At 36.0% G+C, this 24943-nt stretch overlaps 1 protein-coding gene and 1 pseudogene across 1 annotated transcript; one reads left to right on the top strand and one right to left on the bottom strand.

The window, feature by feature from the left end:
• Positions 1-12220: 12220 nt before the first annotated feature.
• Positions 12221-14083, top strand: LOC7480393 (tetrahydroberberine oxidase-like; annotated as a pseudogene).
• Positions 14084-20568: 6485 nt separating this feature from the next.
• Positions 20569-23092, bottom strand: LOC7480392 (patellin-4). The gene is made up of 5 exons (XM_002298983.4): positions 22927-23092; positions 21746-22829; positions 21423-21547; positions 21186-21330; positions 20569-21048 (listed from the first exon to the last, which is right to left on the bottom strand). Exons 2-5 carry the CDS (start codon positions 22793-22795, stop codon positions 20791-20793), a joined length of 1578 nt encoding a protein of 525 aa, XP_002299019.1. The 5' UTR covers positions 22796-22829; positions 22927-23092; the 3' UTR covers positions 20569-20790.
• Between the last annotated feature and the right edge of the window lie 1851 nt (positions 23093-24943).

Raw genomic sequence — 24943 nt, 5'->3', positions numbered from 1 at the left:
ATTTCCATGTATAGCACAATAGACAGTCATGATGTTAGCTATATATAGATAACCGTTACTCACACTTGTAATTTCTATTTAAGATGAATACAATACTACAGAAAGGCACGTTAGTTTTCATACATGGTATCAAAGATTCTAGAGGTATCACCAGCGATGAAGTCTTCTACTTCTTTGATCCCACCGGTGTCAAATTCTCTTTCTCTTGAATTCGCACCTTCTTCTCCTCATTTACCTAATATCTCTATTAAGCTAGCCTCCACCAATTATCTTTTGTGGAAAGCCCAAGTCATTCCCATTCTGCATGGCAATGGTCTTCTTGGTTATGTGTAAAATTAGGTTCCTTGCCCGTCGCAAACCATCATTGGTGAAGATGGTGTGTCTCGAACCAACCCAGCGGCAGCCATTTGGCTGCACACTGATCAATTGATCCTTGGGTGGATCAATAGCTCCATGTCCGACGGTCCCCTGTTCCCAAGTCATCAGTAGTAAATCCTCTCATGATGCTTGGCATGTTTTGGAGACTCTTTATGGTAGTTATACTCGGGATCGTCTTCAACAAATGAAGGGCGAGATGCAGTCGCTCAACAAAGGCAGTTTTTCTTTAAAAGATTATTTGCACATAACCAAACCACTTCTCAATCTCATCAGAAAGATGCTCGTTTTTCACGCTCAACTAGAGGTAATTCTGGAACTTTCACTCAAGCATTCACAAATCGTGGTTGGCGCAGCGCTGGTCGCGGACGTGAAGGCATAACTTGTTTTCGATGTGGAGGCCCGAATCATAAAACAGATGGATGCTTTGCCTTTTAGGAGGAAGCAAAACAATTCAAAGCTTTTGATGCACTCCAAGTTGTCGATACAGAGGAAACTTGGTACCCCGACACTGGAGCAAATCATCATATAACATCTAATACAAGTGAAGTACAATGTATTCATTCTTATTTTGGAAGTGATTCTGTTATGGTTGGAAATGGAAATGGATTACAAATATCTGGTATTGGACAAGTCTCACTACCTGCTACTGATATCAAACTAAATAATGTTCTTCTCGTCCCTGATATTAAAAGAAATTGTTATCTATCTCTCAACTTATAAAGGAACATAATTGTTATTTTATATTTTATCCTTGGGGCTTTCTTTTTAAGGACATGAGGACGAAGCAGGTGCTACTTAAGGGCTTCATGGTTGATGGCTTGTATCCAATCTAGTTACGACAGCATTTAGATTCTCTAGTTGGTCTGCTATTAACTAAAGTACCTAGCAACTTGTGGCATGCTCGGCTTGGACATCCTTAATCTTGCATTCTTTAAGTTTTATGTTTATCATCACTGAATAACACTGTTGGTTTTTGTGAAAGTTTTGTTTTGGGTAAATCAACAAAGTGACCATTTAGCTCTCGAGAGACATATGTTACTACCTTTTTACATACTCTTCATAACGATGTGTGGGGACCTGCCTCAATCCCCTTCTATGATGGGTTTCAATTTTATTTAATTATTGTCGATGAATATTCTCGATACATATGGCACTTTCCTATGGCTCATAAATCTGATGTTGCCACTATATTTCCTGCATTTCTATAGCGAATGGTTAACAGTTCAATACTTGTGTAAAAATAATTCAAAGTGATGGTGGCGGAGAATTTGTAAACCAAAGTTTACAAGATTGTTTTGTATCCAATGGCATTATTCACAGATTATCGTGTCCCGGTACACCAGAGCAAAATGAATTGGCCAAACATCAGCATCGGCATATTGTGGACACTGGTTTAACATTAATGGCACATGCCTCCATTCCGCCATGATTTTGGATAGCTGCATTCACAACTGCAGTATTTCTTATCAATCGGCTTCCAACTTCTATTCTTGGTAACAAGTCTCCTTATAAGCTTGTTTTTGGATCGCCACCATCCTATACTCTTCTACGAGTTTTTGGCTGTGTATGTTACCCATTACTTACTCGTTTTGAAAGGTCCAAATTGGACTATAAATCTGTTCATTGTGTGTTCCTGGGATACTCTACACATCACAAAGGGTATCAATGTTTAAACATGCAAACAAGTCGCATATATATCTCTCGGCATGTAAAATTTGATGAATTAATGTTTCCCTTCAGGTCTACACAAGGGTCCACTAAATTTGATTTTCATGCTTTCAAAGTTCGTGCTCTTCCCAGGCCTCTTCAAATTGTTGTTTTGTAATCTATTCCATCAGATTCTTTACCTGCAACTGCCAATCATGTTGACTATGTGCATTCTTCATATCCTCATGTTCAACACTTTGCATTAATGCCTCAGTCCGCACCATGCTAGGAGCCTCCTACTAACACTGTCATTCAGGATGCTTCAGAATTGTCTTCTTTGCCAATTAAGGTCATCTCACACTCTGCTCCACGTCGAAGTCATCATATGATCACACGGGCTCAAACAGGTTCATTAAAGGCTAAGGTTTTCTTTTCTTCAAGATATCCAATACCTGCATGCTTTCTAGCTAATTTTGCAAACCAAACACAAGAGCCTCGAACATATAAGCAAGCTCTCATTGATCTAAAATGGCAGCAAGCCATGCAAGCTGAAATTACTACTCATTCCAACAACAACACGTGGACTTTGGTTCCTCGAAGACCAGACATGAACCTCGTTAGCAGTAAATGGGTGTTTCAAATTAAAACACGATCTGATGGCTCAATTGAACGGTATAAGGCCCGACTAGTGGCTCGTGGTTTCACACAACTTCCTGACCTGGATTATGATGAAACCTTTAGTCCAATGGTTAAACATGGTACCATCCGATTAATTCTCACACTTGGTTTGTCTCACGACTGGTCAATTAAACAACTTGATGTAAGTAATGCTTTTCTTTATGGTGATTTACAAGAGTGTGTCTATTTATCTCAACCACCTGGCTTTGAAGACTCATCTCGTCCTCATCATGTTTGCCAACTACATAAAGCTCTCTACGGTTAAAAACAGGCTCCAATAGCGTGGTACATGAAGTTCAGTACTTATATTCAGCACATGGGTTTCCATCGATGTCCCTATGATCAATCCTTGTTTTCTCACCGTCAAGGTTCAGATATAATTGTGCTCTTAATTTATGTCGATGACATACTTATAACAGGGAGCTCTCCTTAAAAAATTAGGAGCTTTATTTCTTATCTCTCTGTTGCTTTTAACATGAAGGATCTTAGAGATGTTTATTTTTTTTTAGGACTACAAATCACACGAGATGAGTCGACCATTACTATCACTCAGACTCGCTATCTACTTTCTCTACTTTAAAATTTTGGTCTGGACAGTGCGAAACCAGTGTCCACTCCTATGGCCTCTGGTACATCATTGACTGTTAATGAGGGAGCTCTCCAATCTTATCCAACCTATTATCGGTGCCTTGTTGGTTCGCTATAATAACTCACTTTAACACACCCCAATATCTCCTATGCAGTCAACAACATTTGTCAGTTTATGCAACATCCTTGAGACACTCATCTCATTGCTGTTAAGTGTATATTTTGATACCTTAAAGGTACTCCTAATATTGGTCTTAATTTTGAAAAAGCTCCTCTCATTGCACTTCATGGTTTTTGTGATGCGAATTGGGCAGGCTTCAGGGATGATTGCCATTCTACGACTGAATTTGCTATCTATATGAGCGATAACTTGTTATCCTGGGGAGCTAAAAAGCAAGCTACAGTGTCTCGTTCCTCAGTGAAAGCTAAATATCGTGCTTTAGCCTCAACCACTACTAAACTTATGTGGTTTATACACCTTCTAAAAGCATCGGCTATTTAATTCCTGCTCCCACACTAGTGTTATAATCTCTAACTTTACTATTGTATAGCCCGACACATATAAATAAGAAATGTTGACTAACTAATAGATTAAGCCTCCTACTTCTTCTCAACTTGGTATGAGAGTCTCAACACATCAAAACTCCTCTCTCTCTCTTCCTAATGGACTCTGTTGCTGCCAACTTCTCCCTCCACCAAACTGGTGGTGTAGCCTAACCGGCCAGCCACTCATAAGTTGTTGTCGATGGTGTTTTCCCACACCAGCAGCCTCCTCCACTTACACAATAGAAAAATGGTTCTTCTTCCCATATTTCAATTGTCCCCCTACATATCATAGGGACATCAACTCCAGCTATAGTTGCTTTGTCCAACACTTAGCAAGTTGTTTCGTTGAAGCTTATGAATACCAATCATTTCTATTAGAGAATGCAGATGGAGTCATATCTTCTTGGTCAGGGTGTCTTTCACTTTGTTAATGGCTTAGTACCGTGTCCTCCCTCTCATGTTTCTGATAGTTCTGTCAATTCTTATTCAGCAATCAACCCCTCTTTTCTTCGTTGGAAGCAACAAGATCAACTTATTTTGAGTGTGTTACTCTCTTCTCTTTCTATGGATGTACTACACCTTGTGGTGGATTTTCATACCTCTCATTGTGTTTGGCGCACTCTTGAGAAACATCTTGTCTCTCCGTCTAATTCTCGCATTATGCAACTCCGTGGGTCCTTTCATGATCTTCGGCAAGGTAATGCATCGATTGTTATGTACATTCAGCAAGCAAAGTCATTATTTGATGAATTGACTGTTGTTGGCCGGCCTATCTCCCTTGAAGACTTCAACCTCTATGTATTTCATGGCTTTCATGGTGAGTTTAAAGACTTGGTAACTAGTCTTGTGATCAAGACAGATCCACTGTCATATGCTGACCTTCATAGCCATCTCCTTACCCATGAGTTTCTACACAAGACCTCCTTTAATCCATGTGTGGAAACCCACCTCTGCTGCCCACACCATCTCTGCTACCCTCTGCTCATCTTGCCCAATATCAGCACAGCCCCAGAGTAGGTCTTACCAGCCAACTGCCCCTACAATCATCATGGCGCCACCCCAAAGTAGTCAACCCGACAAGCCTTTAGCAGCCAATTTTCATAGTCCATGATTGCACCTTTAAACCAACAATTAGGATCCTTCCCATTTGAATTAAGGACCAAGATTTGTCCCAAAGATAAAATGTCCCTCTTTCACTCCTTAGAAATAGGGATGGATTCCAGGCATTGAGGAATAAGAAATTAGAGGCCAAAATTAGGGAAGAATCAGCTTTTTTCCCCAGTTTTTTTATCCTCTCTCTGGTAGCCTTCTCTCTCTCCCCCCGTCGTGCCTTCACCACCATCATCGCCACTAGCTACACACTGGACTTCCCTACACCACTAGGAACACCACCACCAGCTCTTCTCCTCCGCCCAAGCAAGCCTTATTCTTCCTTTTCTTCTTGAAACCCCCTCGGTGTCCATTGCATGCATAATTATACATGCAATGGCTAAATAATTAACATGGTCATTAGGGTGGGCCAGTGACCATGTGGGCCTGGGTTGGATCTATTTTAGCCTAACCTAGATGGTTGGGTAAGGTCCAACCCAAAGAAAATAAAAGAGATGTTGGGCCTTCGAGTCGAGCTAGACTTATTTTAGCCCAGCCCAATATATTAAAAAAATAATATAACACTATTAAAATATTAAAAAAATATTTTAAAAAAAATCAAATGTTTCAAAGGGCATTTTAAAAGTATTTATGGGTCCCTTGCATATTTTTCTAATAATTTTGCATGATATTGAACTATAGACTTACACTGTAAGATACACACCCGATATTAAAAATATCTGGTTTTATCCAAAGCTTAAAAAAACACAAAAATAAAAAAAATCTAAAAATTGAAAATAAACTTTCATTTCAAAAACATAAATGTGTTTGGTTTTCATGCATATGGCTTGTCGAGTTGACTACTTTATGAGGAAATGGAAGGCTAGACTCTGATACTTCATTCATTCTTCCTCCATATGCACTGAATTGCAATTCAGCTATCTCAACCTCTAATTGATTCATCCTTTCTCAAATACCTTCCAAAAGCGATTTCTGGTATAGGTTTCTTCACGTAGTCAGATTTTCCTTTGATTAATGCATTAAATATAGTGAAAAGATACAATCTGTCAACCATGATCCTATCTCCATGACTTCCTCTCATATTTAATTCCTTACTATGTTTTGTATATGTGATTGCTTTCCATGTACGGCATAATAGGCAGTGATTATGTTTCCATGTATAGCACAATAAATAGCCATCATGGTAGAACCAGTACAAACTTTCATGGAACTCATGGTTCTCGTGGTCACAATATTGCACATAACCAGACCATTTCTCAATCCCACCAGAACTCATGGTTCTTGATATATAGCTTGGTACATGAAGTTCAGTACTTATATTCAGCATATGGGTTTCCATCGATGTCCCTCTGATCAATCCTTGTTTTCTCACCATCAAGGTTCAGATATAATTATGCTCTTAATTTATGTCGATGACATACTTATAACAAGGAGCTCTCCTTAAAAAATCAGGAGCTTTATTTCTCATCTCTCTATTGCTTTTCACATGAATGATCTCGGAGATGTTCATTTCTTTTTAGGACTACAATTCACACAAGATGAGTTGACCATCACTGTCATTCAGACTCACTATCTACTTTCTCTGCTTCAAAATTTTGGTCTGGATGGTGCGAAACTAGTGTCCATTCCTATGGCCTCTGGTATGTCATTGACTGTTAATGAGGTAGCTCTCCTATCTGATCCAACCTATTATCGGTGCCTTGTTGGTTCGCTATAATAACTCACTTTAACACACCCCAATATCTCCTATGCAGTCAACAACATTTGTCAGTTTATGCAACATCCTTGAGACACTCATCTCATTGCTGTTAAGTGTATATTTTGATACCTTAAAGGTACTCCTAATATTGGTCTTAATTTTGAAAAAGCTCCTCTCATTGCACTTCATGGTTTTTGTGATGCGAATTGGGCAGGCTTCAGGGATGATTGCCATTCTACGACTGAATTTGCTATCTATATGAGCGATAACTTGTTATCCTGGGGAGCTAAAAAGCAAGCTACAATGTCTCGTTCCTCAGTGAAAGCTAAATATCGTGCTTTAGCCTCAACCACTACTAAACTTATGTGGTTTCTACACCTTCTAAAAGCATCGGCTATTTAATTCCTGCTCCCACACTAGTGTTATAATCTCTAACTTTACTATTGTATAGCCCGACACATATAAATAAGAAATGTTGACTAACTAATAGATTAAGCCTCCTACTTCTTCTCAACTTGGTATGAGAGTCTCAACACATCAAAACTCCTCTCTCTCTCTTCCTAATGGACTCTGTTGCTGCCAACTTCTCCCTCCACCAAACTGGTGGTGTAGCCTAACCGGCCAGCCACTCATAAGTTGTTGTCGATGGTGCTTTCCCACACCAGCAGCCTCCTCCACTTACACAATAGAAAAATGGTTCTTCTTCCCATATTTCAATTGTCCCCCTACATATCATAGGGACATCAACTCCAGCTATAGTTGCTTTGTCCAACACTTAGCAAGTTGTTTCGTTGAAGCTTACGAATACCAATTATCTCTATTAGAGAATGCAGATGAAGTCATATCTTCTTGGTCAGGGTGTCTTCCACTTTGTTAATGGCTAAGTACCGTGTCCTCCCTCTCATGTTTCTGATAGTTCTGTTGATTCTTCTTCAACAATTAACCCCTCTTTTCTTCATTGGAAGCAACAGGATCAACTTATTTTGAGTGTGTTACTCTTTTCTATTTCCATGGATGTACTACACCTTGTGGTAGATTGTTAGACCTCTCATTGTGTTTGGCACACTCTTGAGATAGCTCTGCCTCTCCGTCTAATTCTCGCATTATGCAACTCCATGGGTCCTTTCATGATCTTCGGCAAGGTGATGCATCGATTGCTATGTACATGCAGCAAGCAAAGTCATTATTTGATGAATTGACTGTTGTTGGCCGGCCTATCTCCCTTGAAGACTTCAACCTCTATGTATTTCATGGCTTTCATGGTGATTTCAAAGACTTGGTAACTAGCCTCGTGATCAAGATAGATCCACTGTCATATGTTGACCTTCATAGCCATCTCCTTACCCATGAGTTTCTACACAAGACCTTCTTCAATCCACCTCTGTTGCCCACGCCATTTCTGCTACCCTCTGCTCATCTTGCCCAATATCAGCACAGCCCCAGAGTAGGTCTTACCAGCCAACTACCCCTACAATCATCGCAACGCCACCCCAAAGTAGTCAACTCGACAAGCCTTTAGCAACCAATTTTCATAGTCCATGATCGCACCTTTGAGCCAACGATTAGGATCTTTCCCATTTGAATCAAGGACCAAGATTTGTCCCAAAGATAAAATATCCCTCTTTCACTCCTTATAAATAGGGATGGATTCCAAGCATTGAGGAATAAGAAATTAGAGGCCAAAATTGGGGAAGAATCAGCTCTTTTCCCCCAATTTGTTTATCCTCTCTCTGTTAGCCTTCTCTCTCTCCCCCCGCCGTGCCTTCACCACCATCATCGCCACTAGCTACACACTGGACTACCCTACACCACTAGGAACACCACCATTAGCTCTTCTCATCCGCCCAAGCAAGCCTTATTCTTCTTTTTCTTCTTGAAACCCCCTCAGTGTCCATTGCATGCATAATTATACATGCAATGGCCAAATAATTAACATGGTCATTAGGGTGGGCCAGTGACCATGTGGGCCTGGGTTGGATCTATTTCAACCTAACCCAGATGGTTGGGCCGGGTTCAACCCAAAGAAAATAAAAGAGAGATGTTGGGCCTTCTGTCGGCCCAACCCGATCGGATTGGGATTGGGCTCCAGGCCCGACCTAACATTAAAAAAAGAGATGTTGGGCCTTCGAGTCGAGCTAGACTTATTTTAGCCCAGCCCCTAAAATATTAAAAAAATAATATAATACTATTAAAATATTAAAAAAAATATTTTAAAAAAATCAAATATTTCAAAGGGAATTTTAAAAGTATTTATGGGTCCCTCGCATGTTTTTCTGATAATTTTGCATGATATCACACTATAGACTTACACTGTAAGATACGAACCCGATATTAAAAATATTTGGTTTTATCCAAAGCTTAAAAAAACACAAAAATAAAAAAAAATCTAAAAATTGAAAATAAACTTTCATTTCAAAAACATAAATATGTTTGGTTTTCATGCATACGGCTAAATTCTAAAAGTTTTTCATGCATATTTCTAAAAAGAGATAAAATCATTTTTATCATATTTTAAAAAACGCAAAATGAATATCGTAACCAGTTTATTATTATCCGTTAGGGTTTGGCTAAAATATCAACTAAAAAATATCAGCAACAATTATTTTGTTTAATTAATAATTAGAGTGTTAGGATTTAGCTATAGACTTACAATAAAATTCTTGTGCTGCATACATCAAATAAATTAATGTCTTTTATGTTGAATTAGAAGTGGATGATGAGGGAAAAAAAATTGAGTTAATTTGACTGGTGGGTGTCTAGCAACTCTTTAATTTGTTTATGCCATATATTCAAAGATATATAGGATTTTATTGTTTGTTGATGCTACATTAATGGATTGAAAAATTAGGGTTTTACTTTTCAAAATTAATATTATCAATATGTCATGTATTTTTTTTAGTAATTGAAAGAGAATATTAATAAGATTTAGTCGGTGCCATTAAGAAAATGGTAAACTGACTAAAAGAAAAACTTGCAAAGAAAAAAGCAAAGAAATGTTAATCTTAAGCATTGGATCACCTCATCACACAATCTGAACATGTAGCTAGATCCAATACCTGTATAAATAAAATTCTGAAATCTAACTCGAAACCATTGAGCTAAACAATGAAAAGTTAAATCATAAATTTTATCCCAATTAGGATCAGTTGCATTAAAAATTAGTAATTAATTTGTTACGGGTAATCTAAATAGACCACAAGATACCACAACAAAGCGTATAAACGGCTTTACGCTAAAATTTCTCGTGTAACAAATGATTTCATTCCTGCATTTTTCTCTGTGCACTCCAGGAGGAATTAATTTTAAACTCGTTTTAGTATTTACCATGAAGACATGGATTCATATCAAGATTTTGTTGATTAACCTAACATCCTGAATTTGCAAATCGGATGACAGAATTTTTTATATATTAATAAAAAATCAAACATGCTTGAAGAATTCAAGATTGAAAGTTTTCTCCTATTTTTGGGTGATGGATCTACGATTTTGTTGATGGGGAACGTAAATTTGGACCATTCTTGAAATTAACAGAATTACTAATGTTGAGGGACGAAATAATAATGCTATTAAACCCTAAAATATTTTATAACAACGCATTCAGACAAATTTCCCTGTTCGCTACAACTTTTTCAATATATATTTGAGCCTTGTTTGATAAAATTACTTGAGTTTTTCACGTGCTGAAAACCGCAATTTCAACAAAAATCATGCAAGTGTGACATTCTCGTGATAGAAACCTCATTGGCTGTCTTCATGACATTTTGTTTTTGTTGATTATTTTATCAACCTAGCTATATATCAAGTTGCTTGCCTTAGACTTTGAGACGTGATATACTTCTATAGGCAGCAGTGTTCAATGAATCCTGATTTTCATACGTTTCTTTACAAGAATTAAGGTAAAACTCAACTGGGACCAAATTATATGTATTTTATTCCTGAAATTGTTAGAAAATAATATAAATTATATCTTGAAAACTCACCTAAAAGTTTAAGTTTTTAGGTTGAATTAGTTCTTTAGCATGATATCAAAGCCTTAATGACCAAGCGGTCACAAGTTCGAATCTCATCATTCATATTTATTTAATAAAAATTAAGTATAAGATAATATGGGTCTTTACAAGACTCAAAATTAAGCATATTTATTTAATGGGTCATTTAAAAGAGTGTGTTAAATAATAATATAAATTATATCTTGAAATCTTATTAAATAGCCTAAGATTTTAGATTAAATTGATTATTTAATAGAGATTATCCACTATTCCAATCCTTTCAATCGATAATTAATAGTAGCTAATCGGTTGCAACGAAATTTATTTATTAACTCATCTCAACTGGGTTTCTCTTGCACGTTTTAAATTTGAAAATTACCAGTTGGATCATTTTGAAGGAAAATCCCATCGGTGGTTTATAGGATTTATTGTAATGAGAAAACATTCAAAATTCCGTAGAAAACTGCAGGACAGATGGATATGAGGAGTTCGTTGGGGTGTAAATTACCTTAGAAATGGAGTTGGCGTTTTCGTTATAATCCGAAAGGCATTGAAGAAAATCTTCATGAGTATGAGCTGAAGTTGCCCATGAGAAAGAAAGCAGAATGATGGCCAAAAATGGCAAAATTGAAGGGATTAAGGAATTCATCTCTGTTATAATCTTTTGTCCCTACAGAAGTGGGCTTGAGGCTCCCTCTCATTTATAGCATTGAGTACAAGTGCCTAGTTTTCTGAACAATGTGCCTCTTTCTAGAGTAGGGAGACAATTCAACTATCATCTAGAACTAATCTCTAGTATATATACTATAAAATTTCAAGATGACATTCAAAGTATTAATACAAATCCTAGCATATATTAGTTGGTGTATGCCGAAAAGCATAGATCAAGCTGTGCTATAGTGGAGTATAATGGTTAAAGACAAATTTCAGCGAGTAGCTTTTACAATATCATCCTATGGTATTTTATGGGGGATTTGGAATGTTAGGAATGATTTGGTTTTCGAGGATAAGAAACCAAATTGGAATAAGTTGTTTGATATTGTTCTACATCGTCTAGCCCTATGGTTTAACTTGCACGTTTTAAATTTGAAAATTATCAGTTGGATCATTTTCTCCCATCGGTGGTTTATAGGATTATTGTAATGAGAAAACATTCAAAATTCCGTAGAATTTTGACCATAGGGTCATCATCTGTAGGAGTAATTACGTTACAAGTTTAGCTTATCGTTGATTCAAGATATTGATAGCGAGAATACTCAGTCTATTAATCCTTTGATGTGATTATTATTTCAATCGTCTGAATAAATTCAAAATATTGAAAATTAAATGGCTGGATTGTCAATGCCCATGTAATAGAACAAGAAAATAAGAAGAAAGCTCACTCACCAAGAAATGCTGCCATAAATTGTCAACTTCGCGTCTTGTGAACAAGTTGGCTACGATCCTTGTTTGGAAATTTTCACGTTCCCTTTTTCGATGTTCTCAGCTGTAATCCAGATCATGGTTAACTTGTCATCATCTTCTAGATTAATACGGCACAAAATCTTCATAAACAAGCACCCTTCAGAACTATATAAATAAGGGAGTCTCTTGCATCTTTCTATATGCCCAAAACATTAAGAATCATGAACTCTCTAAGCTCTTCAATGTTCCCATTCCTGTTTCTCTTTCTGTTTTCATTCTCATGGGTAGCTTCAGCTGATCGTCATGAGGATTTTCTTCAATGCCTTCATTATCAAAACTCTAACGCCATTTCTAAGGTCGTTTACACCCCAATCAACTCCTCATATTCATCTGTCTTGCAGTTTTCTATACGAAACGGCAGGTTCAACACAAGTGCCACCCCGAAACCACTAGTTATTGTTACACCTCTAAATGTAGCCCACATTCAAGCTACCGTTGCTTGTTCCCAGAAACATGGCCTGCAAATTAGAGTCCGAAGTGGTGGCCATGACTATGAGGGTCTCTCTTATGTTGCTGTTATACCCTTCGTGGTTGTTGATCTAATCAATATGCGAACAGTTACTGTTGATGTAGGAAACAAAATTGCATGGGTTCAAGCTGGTGCTACACTAGGAGAAGTTTACTACAGAATTGCCGAGAAAAGTAGAACTCTTGCCTTCCCAGCGGGTGTTTGCCCAACTGTGGGATCCGGTGGGCACATCAGTGGAGGAGGACATGGGATGATGATGCGTAAATATGGCCTTGCTGCAGACCACATTATTGATGCCAAATTAATCGATGTTAAAGGTAGAATCCTTGACCGAGCATCGATGGGAGAAGATCTGTTTTGGGCCATTCGAGGAGGTGGAGGCAACACCTTTGGAGTTGTTGTTGAGTGGAAACTGGAATTGGTCACAGTTCCACCAACTGTGACAGTGTTCAATGTCACTAGAACTTTGGAACAAAATGCAACAAAACTCGTTCATCAGTGGCAGTCTGCAATAGGAAAGTTTGACGAAGATCTATTTTCCAGAATTTTCCTTTCGAGAGTTAACACTTCTCTGGAAGGTAAGACAACAATACTCGCTGTATACACTTCCTTGTTTCTTGGTGGAGTCGATAGACTCCTATCAATGATGCAACAGAGCTTTCCCCAGCTCGGTTTGGTTAAAGAAGACTGCATCGAGATGAGTTGGATCGAGTCTACTGTCTACTTCGCGCAATTTCCACGCAATACATCCTTGGATGTTTTGCTTGATAGGAGTCCAGGATACACAGTATCTTTCAAGGCAAAAACAGACTATGTGAAAGAGCCTTTACCTGAAATCGCTTTGGAAGGAATATGGGAAAGGCTTAACCAACTGGATGCCGAAGTAGCTCAATTGCAATTCACAGCCTATGGGGGCAAAATGGACGAAATTTCCGAGACCAGCATTCCATTTCCACATAGAGCTGGAAATCTATTCCAAATTCATTATGGAGTCTTTTGGGGCGATCAAGACAGTGAGAGATCTCAAATATATACAAGCTGGATCAGAAAACTTTACAGCTATATGACTCCTTATGTTACAAAAAATCCACGACAAGCATATATCAATTATAGAGATCTTGATCTGGGAATGAACAGCCTAGGCAACACAAGTTACAAACAAGCAAGAATTTGGGGTACCAAATATTTCAAGAACAACTTTGACCGGTTGGTGCATGTGAAGACCAAAGTTGATCCGGCTAATTTCTTTAGAAATGAACAAAGCATCCCTCCTCTCACATCTTGGTGATAGTATATCAGAAATATTATATATATTGATAGACGAAAAAAAAATGAAAGATAGTAGAAGATATGGTGGTCTTCTTCATGTAGCTAGGATTAGACTTCCATTTTGTATATATTGAGTTGTGTCTTGGTGGTCTTCTTCATGTAGGATTAGACATGAATAGAATTCCACTTTGTATATATTGAGTTGTGTTTTAGTAATTAATAAATAAAGGTTTGCTATGTAATTAAGATCTAGAGAGCTTACATAAGTTTTTCTTCGTAAAAATCTTAATTAAAATCACACTCCACACTTGGAGCAAAAAACAATGTGAGCAAACTTCCGAAATGTATACTTGGATATATGAAAATTAGAAAATTAGAACCCAAAACTAGAAGGCATTATCATAAAAAGGGAAGGACAAGAAAGAGGAAGCAAAAGTAATAATAAAAAAAGGAAGAAAATGAAGAGGTAAAAGAAAGGAAGAGAAAAAGAATATGATGGTTTGATGAAGCTCTTAGATTGAGGTAAAATTCCTGAAGCAAGACTCTTCATTAAAAAATAGAGTATATCCGAACAAAGTTCATGAAATGACTTCACGAGAGAAAAGAGATAAAAGAAAAGTGATCCTAAATATTTAAAATCCTCAAATATATGTTGAGCCTTAAAAGCATATTCTTTAAAAGTATATCTGCATTGACGCACACAACCTGTGCCTCAGACCTAAGCTGATTTTGAGAAAAAAGATTCTCATGAATTTATTAATGGTACGCTAGTTCTAGCCCGAAAACACCACCTCGCTACAAAACCAAAAAGAAAAATAGAGATGCTTGCATCAATCCATGAGCTTGGAGAGAAAAAATATAGAGAGAAACATTTTAACATACCAAACATCAAACACTTGCCAAGCATTATATCCAAAATAAGCGAGCAAACATTACATCCTTAGCTACCTTAGATAATTGAATATTATTTACACTATAAAATGTGGAATTTTATTGATGTTTAAAAGAGAAGAAAACATATTCTTTAATTACCAAATGTAATGAATGATTGTTTTTCAGTAATTCTACGTCCATGTACATGTTCATGTTCTATAATCCAAGTATAAATATCTAGAATTATCCATATATATATATATATATGTGTGTGTGTGTGTGTGTGTGTGTGTTAAAAGTATTATAATCTAAGTTCAAGTTTGTCATAATCTAATTTTTGAATTTTAAAAAAAAATTAATTAAAAAAATGAATAAATAAAAAATAATTTGAGAATTGGATCAAGACAACACAAATTGAAAGTTTAAGGACTAATAAGGATGAATTATAAATTTGAGAGTCAATTTGATCAAAATTGAAAGAAATGATAAATTTGAGGACGAAATTAAACTTTGATTTAATCAATTAATGCAATCAAGGACTTAATTGAATAAATATCAAAGTTTAGGGCTGATTTGGGTTAAAATTGCAAGAAATTAAAAATACAAGGACCAAAATGAATAGGTGGTATTACTATAGGGGGTTAATTGATTTTTTCATGGGGTAATTTTGAAAGAATTAAAAGTTGAAGAGCCAATTAAGGACTGAATTGATTAAATTGAAAACCAAGAACTATTTTGTAAATGACGCTGAAATCTAGGGGTTTAGTTGCAATTGAACCAGGAGCAAAATTGAAAAACAAAAAGAAAGATTTTCCATGAATAAGGCACAATTGCTAAATGTCAGAACTTAGCTGGCAAATTAAAAATAGCCATTTCAGTTAAAAAATGGCATCCTTTCAAAGAAAACTATTCATCTTCTTCATCTCACCAGGCCGAGAAGAAAAAAAAGGGACGCCTGCCAGCTGCCCCACGATGCATGCCGTTACCAAGGCATGAACGCATGGCATTCTCCGGCTTTATAAAAGCCAGACAAAGGCCACAAGGAAAGGGGGAGAGAAAACACAGGGACAAGGAGAGAAAACTAAAGGACGAACAAAAACAAGAACAGGGGATAGACATGAAGTGGACACACAGAAACAGAAAGAGAAGCATTGGCCAACCAACGCACGAGCACCAGCTTCGTCTCCAGTTACACCCCCCCCCCTGAACAGACAGAAACGAAAAGGAAGAAGACAGACGCGAAGGAGAAGAAGAGGACGAAGACAGAAAGAAAAACAGAGGAACCAACCAAACGAAAACAGAGGAGATAGAACAGAGAAAAACATAGAGAAAACCAGGGGGGAGAACACAGAGACGAAGGAGAAGAAGAGGATAGACACGAAGCGAACAGAAGGCAGAACTAGAAACAAGAACAAGAACAACGAACCAAAAAAAAATTATTAAAAAAATATATAAAAAAAAAGGATATCTAATTATGAAAAAAAAATATTTTTTTAAAAAATAGTTTTATCAGATCACCGGGTCACGAGTCAAATATATTTTACTAAGTCTTTGCTCATTTTGATTTTTTACACCGGTCCAGCTACCAAGTTAACTGGATTACTGATTAACCTCCCAGACTTATACAGATTTAATAACTATAATTTTATAATTTTAATAGGAGGTCGCAGGTTTGGATCCAACGGCACCATTATTTTCAACAAATAACATGAATCACCTTAATAAATTTTAAAAGTCCATTACAACAATTAAGTACCTTAGCTTAGTTGGAAAAATGCAAGATCAACCACGTGGTCGTGGGTTTAAAAGAACAAGAACCAGGATTAACATAAAGAAAAGAGCCATTTTTTTCATTTTTAATTATTATTCAAAACCCATTAAAAAAATCAATTTGATCCCTCAAGTTTTTAATTTTGCATTATTTTGCATTACAAGATAGTGATGCATTGGTACAAGTTCTAAGCTTAAAGTACATAATATTAATAAAATAACTTATATAATTCAGGTTTTCTTCTTGTTATTTTCTTAATCTTAAGCCTTCTCTTTACAAGTCATTCAATTTGGTCAAAGTACAAAAAAATGTTACTAAATTTTTTACGTTCGTATTTCCATTCCTACAGGAATAAGTTTAGAAGGAGAAACATAGTTCAGAGTAATTCTTAAAGCAACTTACCTCTACATCGTCAACGTCTAGGATTTATGGTGGGGTATAGTGTGATGGCAAAGAGCTTGAAATCTACACAGTAGGTCTTGAATTCGAGTCAGGGCATGCATCTCTTGTAAGAGCCTGGAACAGCCGGGGTTTTACTCGCTCACCTAGACTTATAAAGTGCGCTTTCCGGAGGGTGGGGTTTCCTCAAATCCAAAAAAAAAAATCTAAGATTTATGTTTACAAATCCTAGTAATATATTTTTGGCGGTTGTCATAAAAAGATTTAATGTTGATGTGCCAAACTTTAACCCAAACATAATTTTTATGTGCAAAAGAAGAAAAAACAAACAAGAATAAGAGCTGTATAGATTTAGTAATTGGGTGTATTTATAAGGTTCATTAGGCATAATTAATTTAGAATAACTTTGGACCCTTTTTTATATGTATTGGCCAAATTTAAAGCATGTTTGGAAATGCAGTTAAAATCACGTTCCTTCAAATTTTAAAAAATAAATTGCTAAAAAATATTTTTTTATGTTTTCAGATCGTTTTGATATGCTGATATCAAAAATAATTTTTAAAATATAAAAAAACTTCTAAAAAGAATATTGTAAACCATTACCACTACCACAATATGAAACACATTCTTAATCTTACCTCACCAAACTCTCTATATCCTCCTCCTTGATTTCACTAGTCAACAATTATATTATATTACTAAAAAAAATTGTGGTTTGTTATGGTTTTTTAATACAGGTCACGGGGGGTTTGGACCCCACTCGCACCATTATTTTCAACAAATAACATGAATCACCTTAATAAATTTTAAAAGTCAATTATTACAACACCTTGGCTTAGCTGGAAAAATTGTAATATGTCATGAGTTCGAATCTTGCTGGCATCATTTTTTTCAATAGATAGCGAATGATATGTCATTTGTTTATTTTTGTTTAAGCTTTTTTCAATTTCTTTTTTTTTCCTCCTTTCTAAAAATCTCCCTTATATATAGTCAAAATCCTTTCATTTTCTCCTCATTTCTTAGGGAGCAACTAACTTATTTTCACTTTGGTCCCTTATCTTCTCCTCAATTATTGTTATGCTCATTAAACTGTTTTTGGTTAATTTTCTTTTTATGATTTTTTTAGAAGTTTCTCAATTTTGAAAATTCATCAACATGCACACGATAAGAGAAAAGGTCAAAACATACAAAATGACCAAAAATTGACTGAATTGCATCGAAAATGTAAGAGGAAAGAGGAAAGAGAATATGTTTGAAGGGCCACACTCTAGCCATAAAAAAATGTCAATATTGGTGTCAATGAATTCTTCTTGGAGATGAGAGTTCAATGGAGGTAGTTTTGCTCTTTATCCAAGTCGAAAAATATAGATTGGAGCCTTAAAAAAAATTATTCAATTTTGAAAATTCATCAACATGCAAACAGGGAGGTTTTTATATTTTAGTCTTAAACTTTATTTTTTTCACATTTCAATTCCTAGATGATGAGATGAGAAAAGGTCACTAGAGAAATAAGAGGAAAGAGAAAATGTTTGAAGGGCCACACTCTAGCCATAAAAAAACATCAATATCGGTGTCAATGAATTCTTCTTGGAGATGAGAGTTTAATGGAGGTAGTTTTGCTCTTTATCCATGTCGAAAAATATAGATTGGAGCCTTAAAAAAAAATTATTCAATTTGTTTTCAGTTTCTTGACTAACTAAAAGGTGTTTTAAGATTGAAATGAGTTTATTAAAGTTTTTTGTGATGTTTTTGGGGATTCTTTAGATGAAAGTTGTTAAAATTTAGGTTTTGAAATCCAAATACTTGGATCCTGATTTTTTTAATCTCCGAAGGTGACAGAAAAATATTTCTATAGATGACACGTTCTATTTAAAAAATAAAAGATTGAGAAAATGACTCATTCGCTTGTTTAAAAATAAAAATAAAAATCAGGTTCAACTAGGCTTTTTTTCCTTTTTGGCTATGCGTGCATGTTAACCTTCCATGTTTTAAAAAAAAAGGATTGAGATTGTATACAACGAGTATGGCTGAACTTCATGAACAATTTAGGAGGGAAGCACAAGAATTTGTAATGTAGGGAATCTAAAAACTAAAAAAAAAAGGGAAACCATTTCCCAATATAATAGAGAGAGAGAGAGAGAGAGAGAGGGTATGATTATTAAAGAAAAAGAACAAAGACAAGAACTTGAACTTATATTCTCTGTGAAAAAAAAACTCATAGCCTCCAGAGTATCACTGTAAGAAGAGAGTGATGCGATTGTATGAAATTCTTTTAAATGAGAGAAACACTCATAAAAAAAATTAAAAAGAACCATAAAGATTTCAAGAACTAATTCAAGAGAAGCAAGAAGAAGCAAAGGGATTGTGGACGAGAGGAATGATCAATCAAGGTTGAATTGACATAAAACTAATTGCTAAGGCTCTCTAAACATCAAATCTTTATATTACTATAGAAAATAGTGTAAGCCCCTCAAATTCTTGAAATTAGGTTTTATGTTGAATTGAAAAATTGAAGGATATTTTAACATAATTGGTTGTGTTGGTTTGTAGAAAACTTAAGTTAGAGGGATTGCAAGGGATTGTAAGATGAATAACAAGATGAATTGAAGGAAAATCTTAGGAATTTTAGGGGTAGATAATTCAGCTAAGACAAGGATTACTTGGTGTGTGTTCTTTGTTGAAATTCACTCATGATGAATTTTAAGGGAACATCTTTCATGAAATATATGTAGTTATTTGCATGAAAACTAAATTGAATGATAAGTTTCTTGAATTCTAGGGTTTTGAGTAATATTAGAAAAAATCATGATTCTTAATGAGGTTATATGAATACGGAATGGAATTAAATGTAATTTTTTGTAAAATTTGAAAAGAAACCTTTAAGGATAAAGATGGGTCTGGATAAAGATGGGGCTGTGAGTTTTGTGGGGAAAAAAAAGGATTTGTAGTGTTTAAGTGTGTCCTTAAAAAATTCATCATTTGGTGTGTTAAGAATGAAATTTATATGAACATGAATTGATCTTGAAAGGAAAGGAAAACTCAAGATTTCAAAGATGAAGGTTTCAACCTGAGAAAAAGAGGAGGGAAATTTTTTCAGTAACAAAAACAAGCAGTCATTTTGAGAAATAACTAGACTGATTCAAGAAACAATCACATCGTTTATCAAAATAGTGAGATCATTTTAGCTATTGTTTTATGGTAGCCAATTATATTGATAATTGCGACACAAAGTTTCATGCCTCTCTCTTCTTCTTTTTTTTTAAGAGAGAGAGAGAGATTATGCATTTCTCATAAATAATTATTTCAATTTAAAAAGTAAAAATAATTTAATCTAAAAAATCAACAACAAAGTAAGACTATATTAAGGTTGTTCGTTATAAAATAATTCCAATTTAATACTTTATGGTGTTTGTTTTTGAGCTCATGGTTTTTATATATATATTTCTTTCAACCCATGATTTGTTGCTGAAGTATTGGAAATATTGCTATGACAAGATCCTATTTACGCATTATGGCCATGGACACCCTCACAAGTGTTGTCCATGTTTTTTCCAGTTAGCAATTGCCTGGATGTTGACTTGCCTGCACACACTTTCTTCTTCTTGTTGTTTTTTCATATGGAAACCAGAGACCTAGGTTTGTCTTCATGCATACAAGGAGAAAAAGTAACTGGATCAAGATACGGAAATGGTCATCAATCTTAATTTATTGCATTTTCCACAAAATAATCTTTCTTTCTCACAAAATTTTAACAAAGAAACTGAAAAAGGAACCCCAGAAATAACAAATCAAATCACACGATCAGATATAGATATAGATATCAATCCTGAAAAGAATCAATGTTTTCTATCTAGAAAAGAATTGTCACGGCAAATAAAAGACTGATAATATAAAAGAATGGAGTCTTGTCTCAATAGGAAGCATTCTTCTTGGTCTTGTATCGGTATAGGACCCTCTTCTTCTTGCTTGACCAATTCTGAATGGTCAGAACTACCTTTCCAGGTTCATTGTTCCTGAAAGTGTTGCGAGTTGGCTCTTCATTTGAGCTCATTTTCTTGCCCTTTTGGATGATGATGGTGTAGGAAGCTTCATCACTTGGCACAAATTCCTCCTTGTAATTCACTTCCCATCCCACAACTGTCAGGTCCCAAAGCAATGTGGCTCCAACCTGTCACCAAAAACCAGTTTTAGTCAGGCATTCTGTTCCTTGTTCCTGTCAACAATTATACAGGAAAAACAGGCATCTCCGTGGAAGGAAAAAAGGGCAGGAAAAACGAATCATTAAGGATCATTGCTAATTAGTACCTCTGCTGCAGGGATCTCAATGGTTTCAGTTGATCCAGCTTTGATTACAAGTTCTGAAACTTCACCATCTTCGCTGGAGAACTCGAAATCATTCTCCCTCTTGAAGCCACCATATTGGACAGGGATTTCCTCGGCCTGAACATACCTGTAGTTGCCATTAATTAAATTCAAGTTGTCAGATTCTAATGAACACTTCGATATTTATTTCAAGAAAGGGGAAAAAAGGAGATTATTTACTTGAGCAATGTCTCGGTGGTCTTGGCAGGGCGAACAACGACAAATTTGCTCTTGGTTCTTTGAGCCAAGAAAGGAGATAGCAGGGCGTTGAAAGCATAATACCAAAATGGAACATTTATGAATATCTGCAATGTTCAAAAACATAGAAGAAAATCAAAGACTATACAAGTCATAGTCACATTGGCTTCTAATTTCTGTCTAAATCTACCATGATGTGCGTTGGCAATGTAATTTCTTTCCAAATCTACCGTCATGGGTGAATCAAAACAAGATCAACATCAAAACAAGAAACAACTTTGGCCAATCAAATTTAGACCACTCACATTTTTTGCAACAAATTCTGGATAATTGTCCTGCAAAAGGGTGACAGCTTTGCTCATGGCAGTCCTGAGCTCTTTCTTTGATGGGGAAGGAGAATTCTTGAGATCACTGATTTGAAGCAAAGAAGCAATACCACCAGGCCTCAAATCAAGCTTTTGAATACCTTTCTCCATTAATTGAAATCTCCATCTCAAGAACTGCTTGCGCTTCTCTTCATCTCCAAATGCCTTTGCATAAAGCTCCTCATTCTCAAACACCCCATAGATGTTGTAACACACAGGGTGGCCTTCGCGATCGATGCCATTCATGTAGAATGCCGAGCTTAGATCCACTCCTATTTCTTCATCCAAGAGTGAATCAATGCTGGATTCTTTCCTCCATTGAAGGGTCTTCTTGAGCATCTCCAGTGCATCGTTAACTTTGAAATCTCTAGCCCTTAAGAACTTCAATAAGACCACATCAGTTCCTTCTGATCCCTTGCTAGGGAAAAGAGGGACTCCCCAAATGGAAATATCCCTGTCAATTTCTTCACTTTTTTCTTCAATAACAACCTCACTTTTCTCTTCTTCACATTCCAGGACTGTTTTTTCCTTCACATTATCTCCTTCTGGTTTCACATCTTCTTTCTTTTCACCTTCTTGTTCCCCACTCTCTTCTCCTTCCTTGGTTTCTTTTTCCTTCTCTTTCTCTTCTTCCACTGGCTTCTCCACCTCCTTCTCCTTCTCCACCTCCTTCTCCTTCTTCTTTGCCCCTTCTTTCTTGAACAAACTGTTTCCAAGAATTGCCTCTTCCAGTTTCAATTTCAGCTCACTCAAGGCCTTCCTCTCAAACTCCTTAAGATCAGAAAGAAAATTGCTTTCTTCCTTGTAAGAAGAACTCTTTTGAACTGTTTTAGGCCCATCATTATCAGCAGCATCCACTTCCTTCACCTCCACATCTCCATTAACATCATTCTTTCTCTCTTCAACAACAACCACCTTCTCGGGTTCTTCTTGAGGAACCACAACAACCTCAGCCACCTTAGTTTCTTCAACCTTAACCTCAACAGTCATGGTTTCAACTTTCAAATCACCTTCTAACACCAAGCTGAAACATCAAAAAGAACAACAAGACAGCATATATAAGAAAGTTTTGTACTTTAAAAAACGAAACAGCATAAACAACAAAATGAAAGAAAACCCACCTCAAATCTTGAAATTTAATTTTAGATCTCTTCAAAAAAATTAGGTTGAGTTTGAGCTGTAGTGTCTATTTTGTTTGCTGAGATAAAAGTGGAGGGCTTTGTAACGGTTATATATTTTGGAAGAGTTTAAAGGAAGGCCCCACAAACGGTCACTTATCTGGAGCCACCGCATGGGAGCCGTTGAAGGATTCTCTTTCCCTAGAGTTTTGCTACCCTGGAGGCCAGCAATATTTTGGCATGAAAGAATCCTTTTGGGTCCACATTGCAACAAAAGCTTGGATTTATTCGGTAAAGCCATTTGAAATGATGCTAAATTTAATCATTGTGTTAACATGACAACATAAGAAATTTAATCATTGTCATTAACATGACAGTTGTTTTCTTATAATTGTTTAATTTATCGAGTTGAGTTTTCTATAATCAACATTTGCCTGAACACTTTTAGCATGCCAGAGGCACAGAAAATCTTTGTGCACTGCCTTCCTGTTTTGAAGGGTACTGACAAGAATCACCACCCACCTTCCAAAACTTGGCCGCTTCAAGCACCGTTTTAAAACTCTGACCGAATTGTGGTTTAGATGACCCGGGATCTAGATCGGGCTAGATTTGATAAAAATAAATGAGATTTACATGAGTTAAAATAGATTAACTTATCTAATTTATAACTTAAAACTTATTTCGAATTAATTTTTTATGTCCCCATTTTCTAAGAAATTTTAACCATATAGTCCTTAATTTGGTAGGTTTTCTTCGATCCAAGTTGTTAATAATCTCCTTAAATTTCTAGACTACTTTGCTTTCCATCAAGAACATTTTCATGCATGGTTGGACTATTATTCTTATTAAAGGGACAGCTAGCTAGCCAACTGTAATGGCAAGAAAAGAAATAAAAAATAGAAAAAGGTGGTAACAAATTGTCATGGTAGCAGCACTTCACCTCCCCTTTTAAAAGGTTGATGAAATTTAATGGGAAAGCATGTTGTTATGTGCTTGCCCTTGACCCACTCCATTGCAGCAAAGCACCCGTCTGCACTCTAACAGATGGTCACATGGCACTATAACATTGGAGAGAAACTTTGACCACTTTTTTGGCATTGTTCTGTGGCATCATTGCTCTTTGTTAGGTGGCCAAGTCACAGCAGCATGTGGTAGATTTGCTACTTGAATGAATAATGCCTTGTAAAATACTGGAGGCTTCATGCAGCTCTCTTTTTTTTTCTTTTTCTTTTTTTTCTTTTTATTATTAATGTGGGTATACGGGTCAGCCTATGTGTACATCGATTAATCTCACATGTCTTGAAGTTAACGATTATATAAGTCTCTTGACCCTAAAAAAGCTCAAACTCATGATCATTAGAAAGCAAACCCAAATCTTAATCAGATGAGCTGCCCCCTCAGGATTCTTCATTCTTCATGCAGCTCTCTTGATGCTTAATGAGTTGTGCATTCACAACAAAATAAAACTTCAAAGACTACCGACCAAACATTTCATCTTCAACCTTCAAACCCCAATGAGCAGCTATGAAAAGGTTCATAATCTCTTCAAATTCGCTTCAGACATCGTCAAATGTGATAACCTAAACGTCACCAAAAGCAACAAGGTTGAGGTGTATTTTGTTCTTGTGGTTGAAAGAAGAACTTGCACGCACAAAATTGCTGAGATTAGAAAAGTGAGGGGATATATCGATGTCCCAACCCAATACTTATATAATGGACAACAAAAACATCTAACAATTTTTTGGTGAATCACATATTGTTTCTGATAAAACAGTGTCTGCAGAATGATATTTTGCTCTACAACGTAAGTATTGTGCTTCTTAATAAAGTTGTCTTACATAAATAGGTTGTTCCTCTTTTGTTCTGTTTTCGGTTTACTTTTTCTTCTCAGAGAACCATGTGTGAATATATATATATATTAACTTCTCTTTTAGTATTCTAGCAAAACTAAATTCCTTTTATGGTTTAAAAATTGTCATTCTTTCTAATCTCTTGTGGTTTTATAGTTATAAAACCAACC

The sequence above is a fragment of the Populus trichocarpa genome, chromosome 1 (assembly GCF_000002775.5).
Source record: "Populus trichocarpa isolate Nisqually-1 chromosome 1, P.trichocarpa_v4.1, whole genome shotgun sequence".
Taxonomy (NCBI): domain Eukaryota; kingdom Viridiplantae; phylum Streptophyta; class Magnoliopsida; order Malpighiales; family Salicaceae; genus Populus; species Populus trichocarpa.
Note: the sequence above shows the minus strand (reverse complement) of the source record. Positions and strands in the feature narration are given on the sequence as shown.

Bases quoted from the DNA above. Each gene is read 5' to 3' on its own strand.
- LOC7480392 (XM_002298983.4), bottom strand. From the start codon at position 22,795: ATGACTGTTGAGGTTAAGGTTGAAGAAACTAAGGTGGCTGAGGTTGTT. The intron at 21,548-21,745 runs GTGAGTGGTCTA...TGAACATTGCAG, and splicing joins CAGAATTTGTTGCAAAAAAT to ATATTCATAAATGTTCCATT. The intron at 21,331-21,422 runs GTAAATAATCTC...TGGCAACTACAG, and splicing joins ACCACCGAGACATTGCTCAA to GTATGTTCAGGCCGAGGAAA.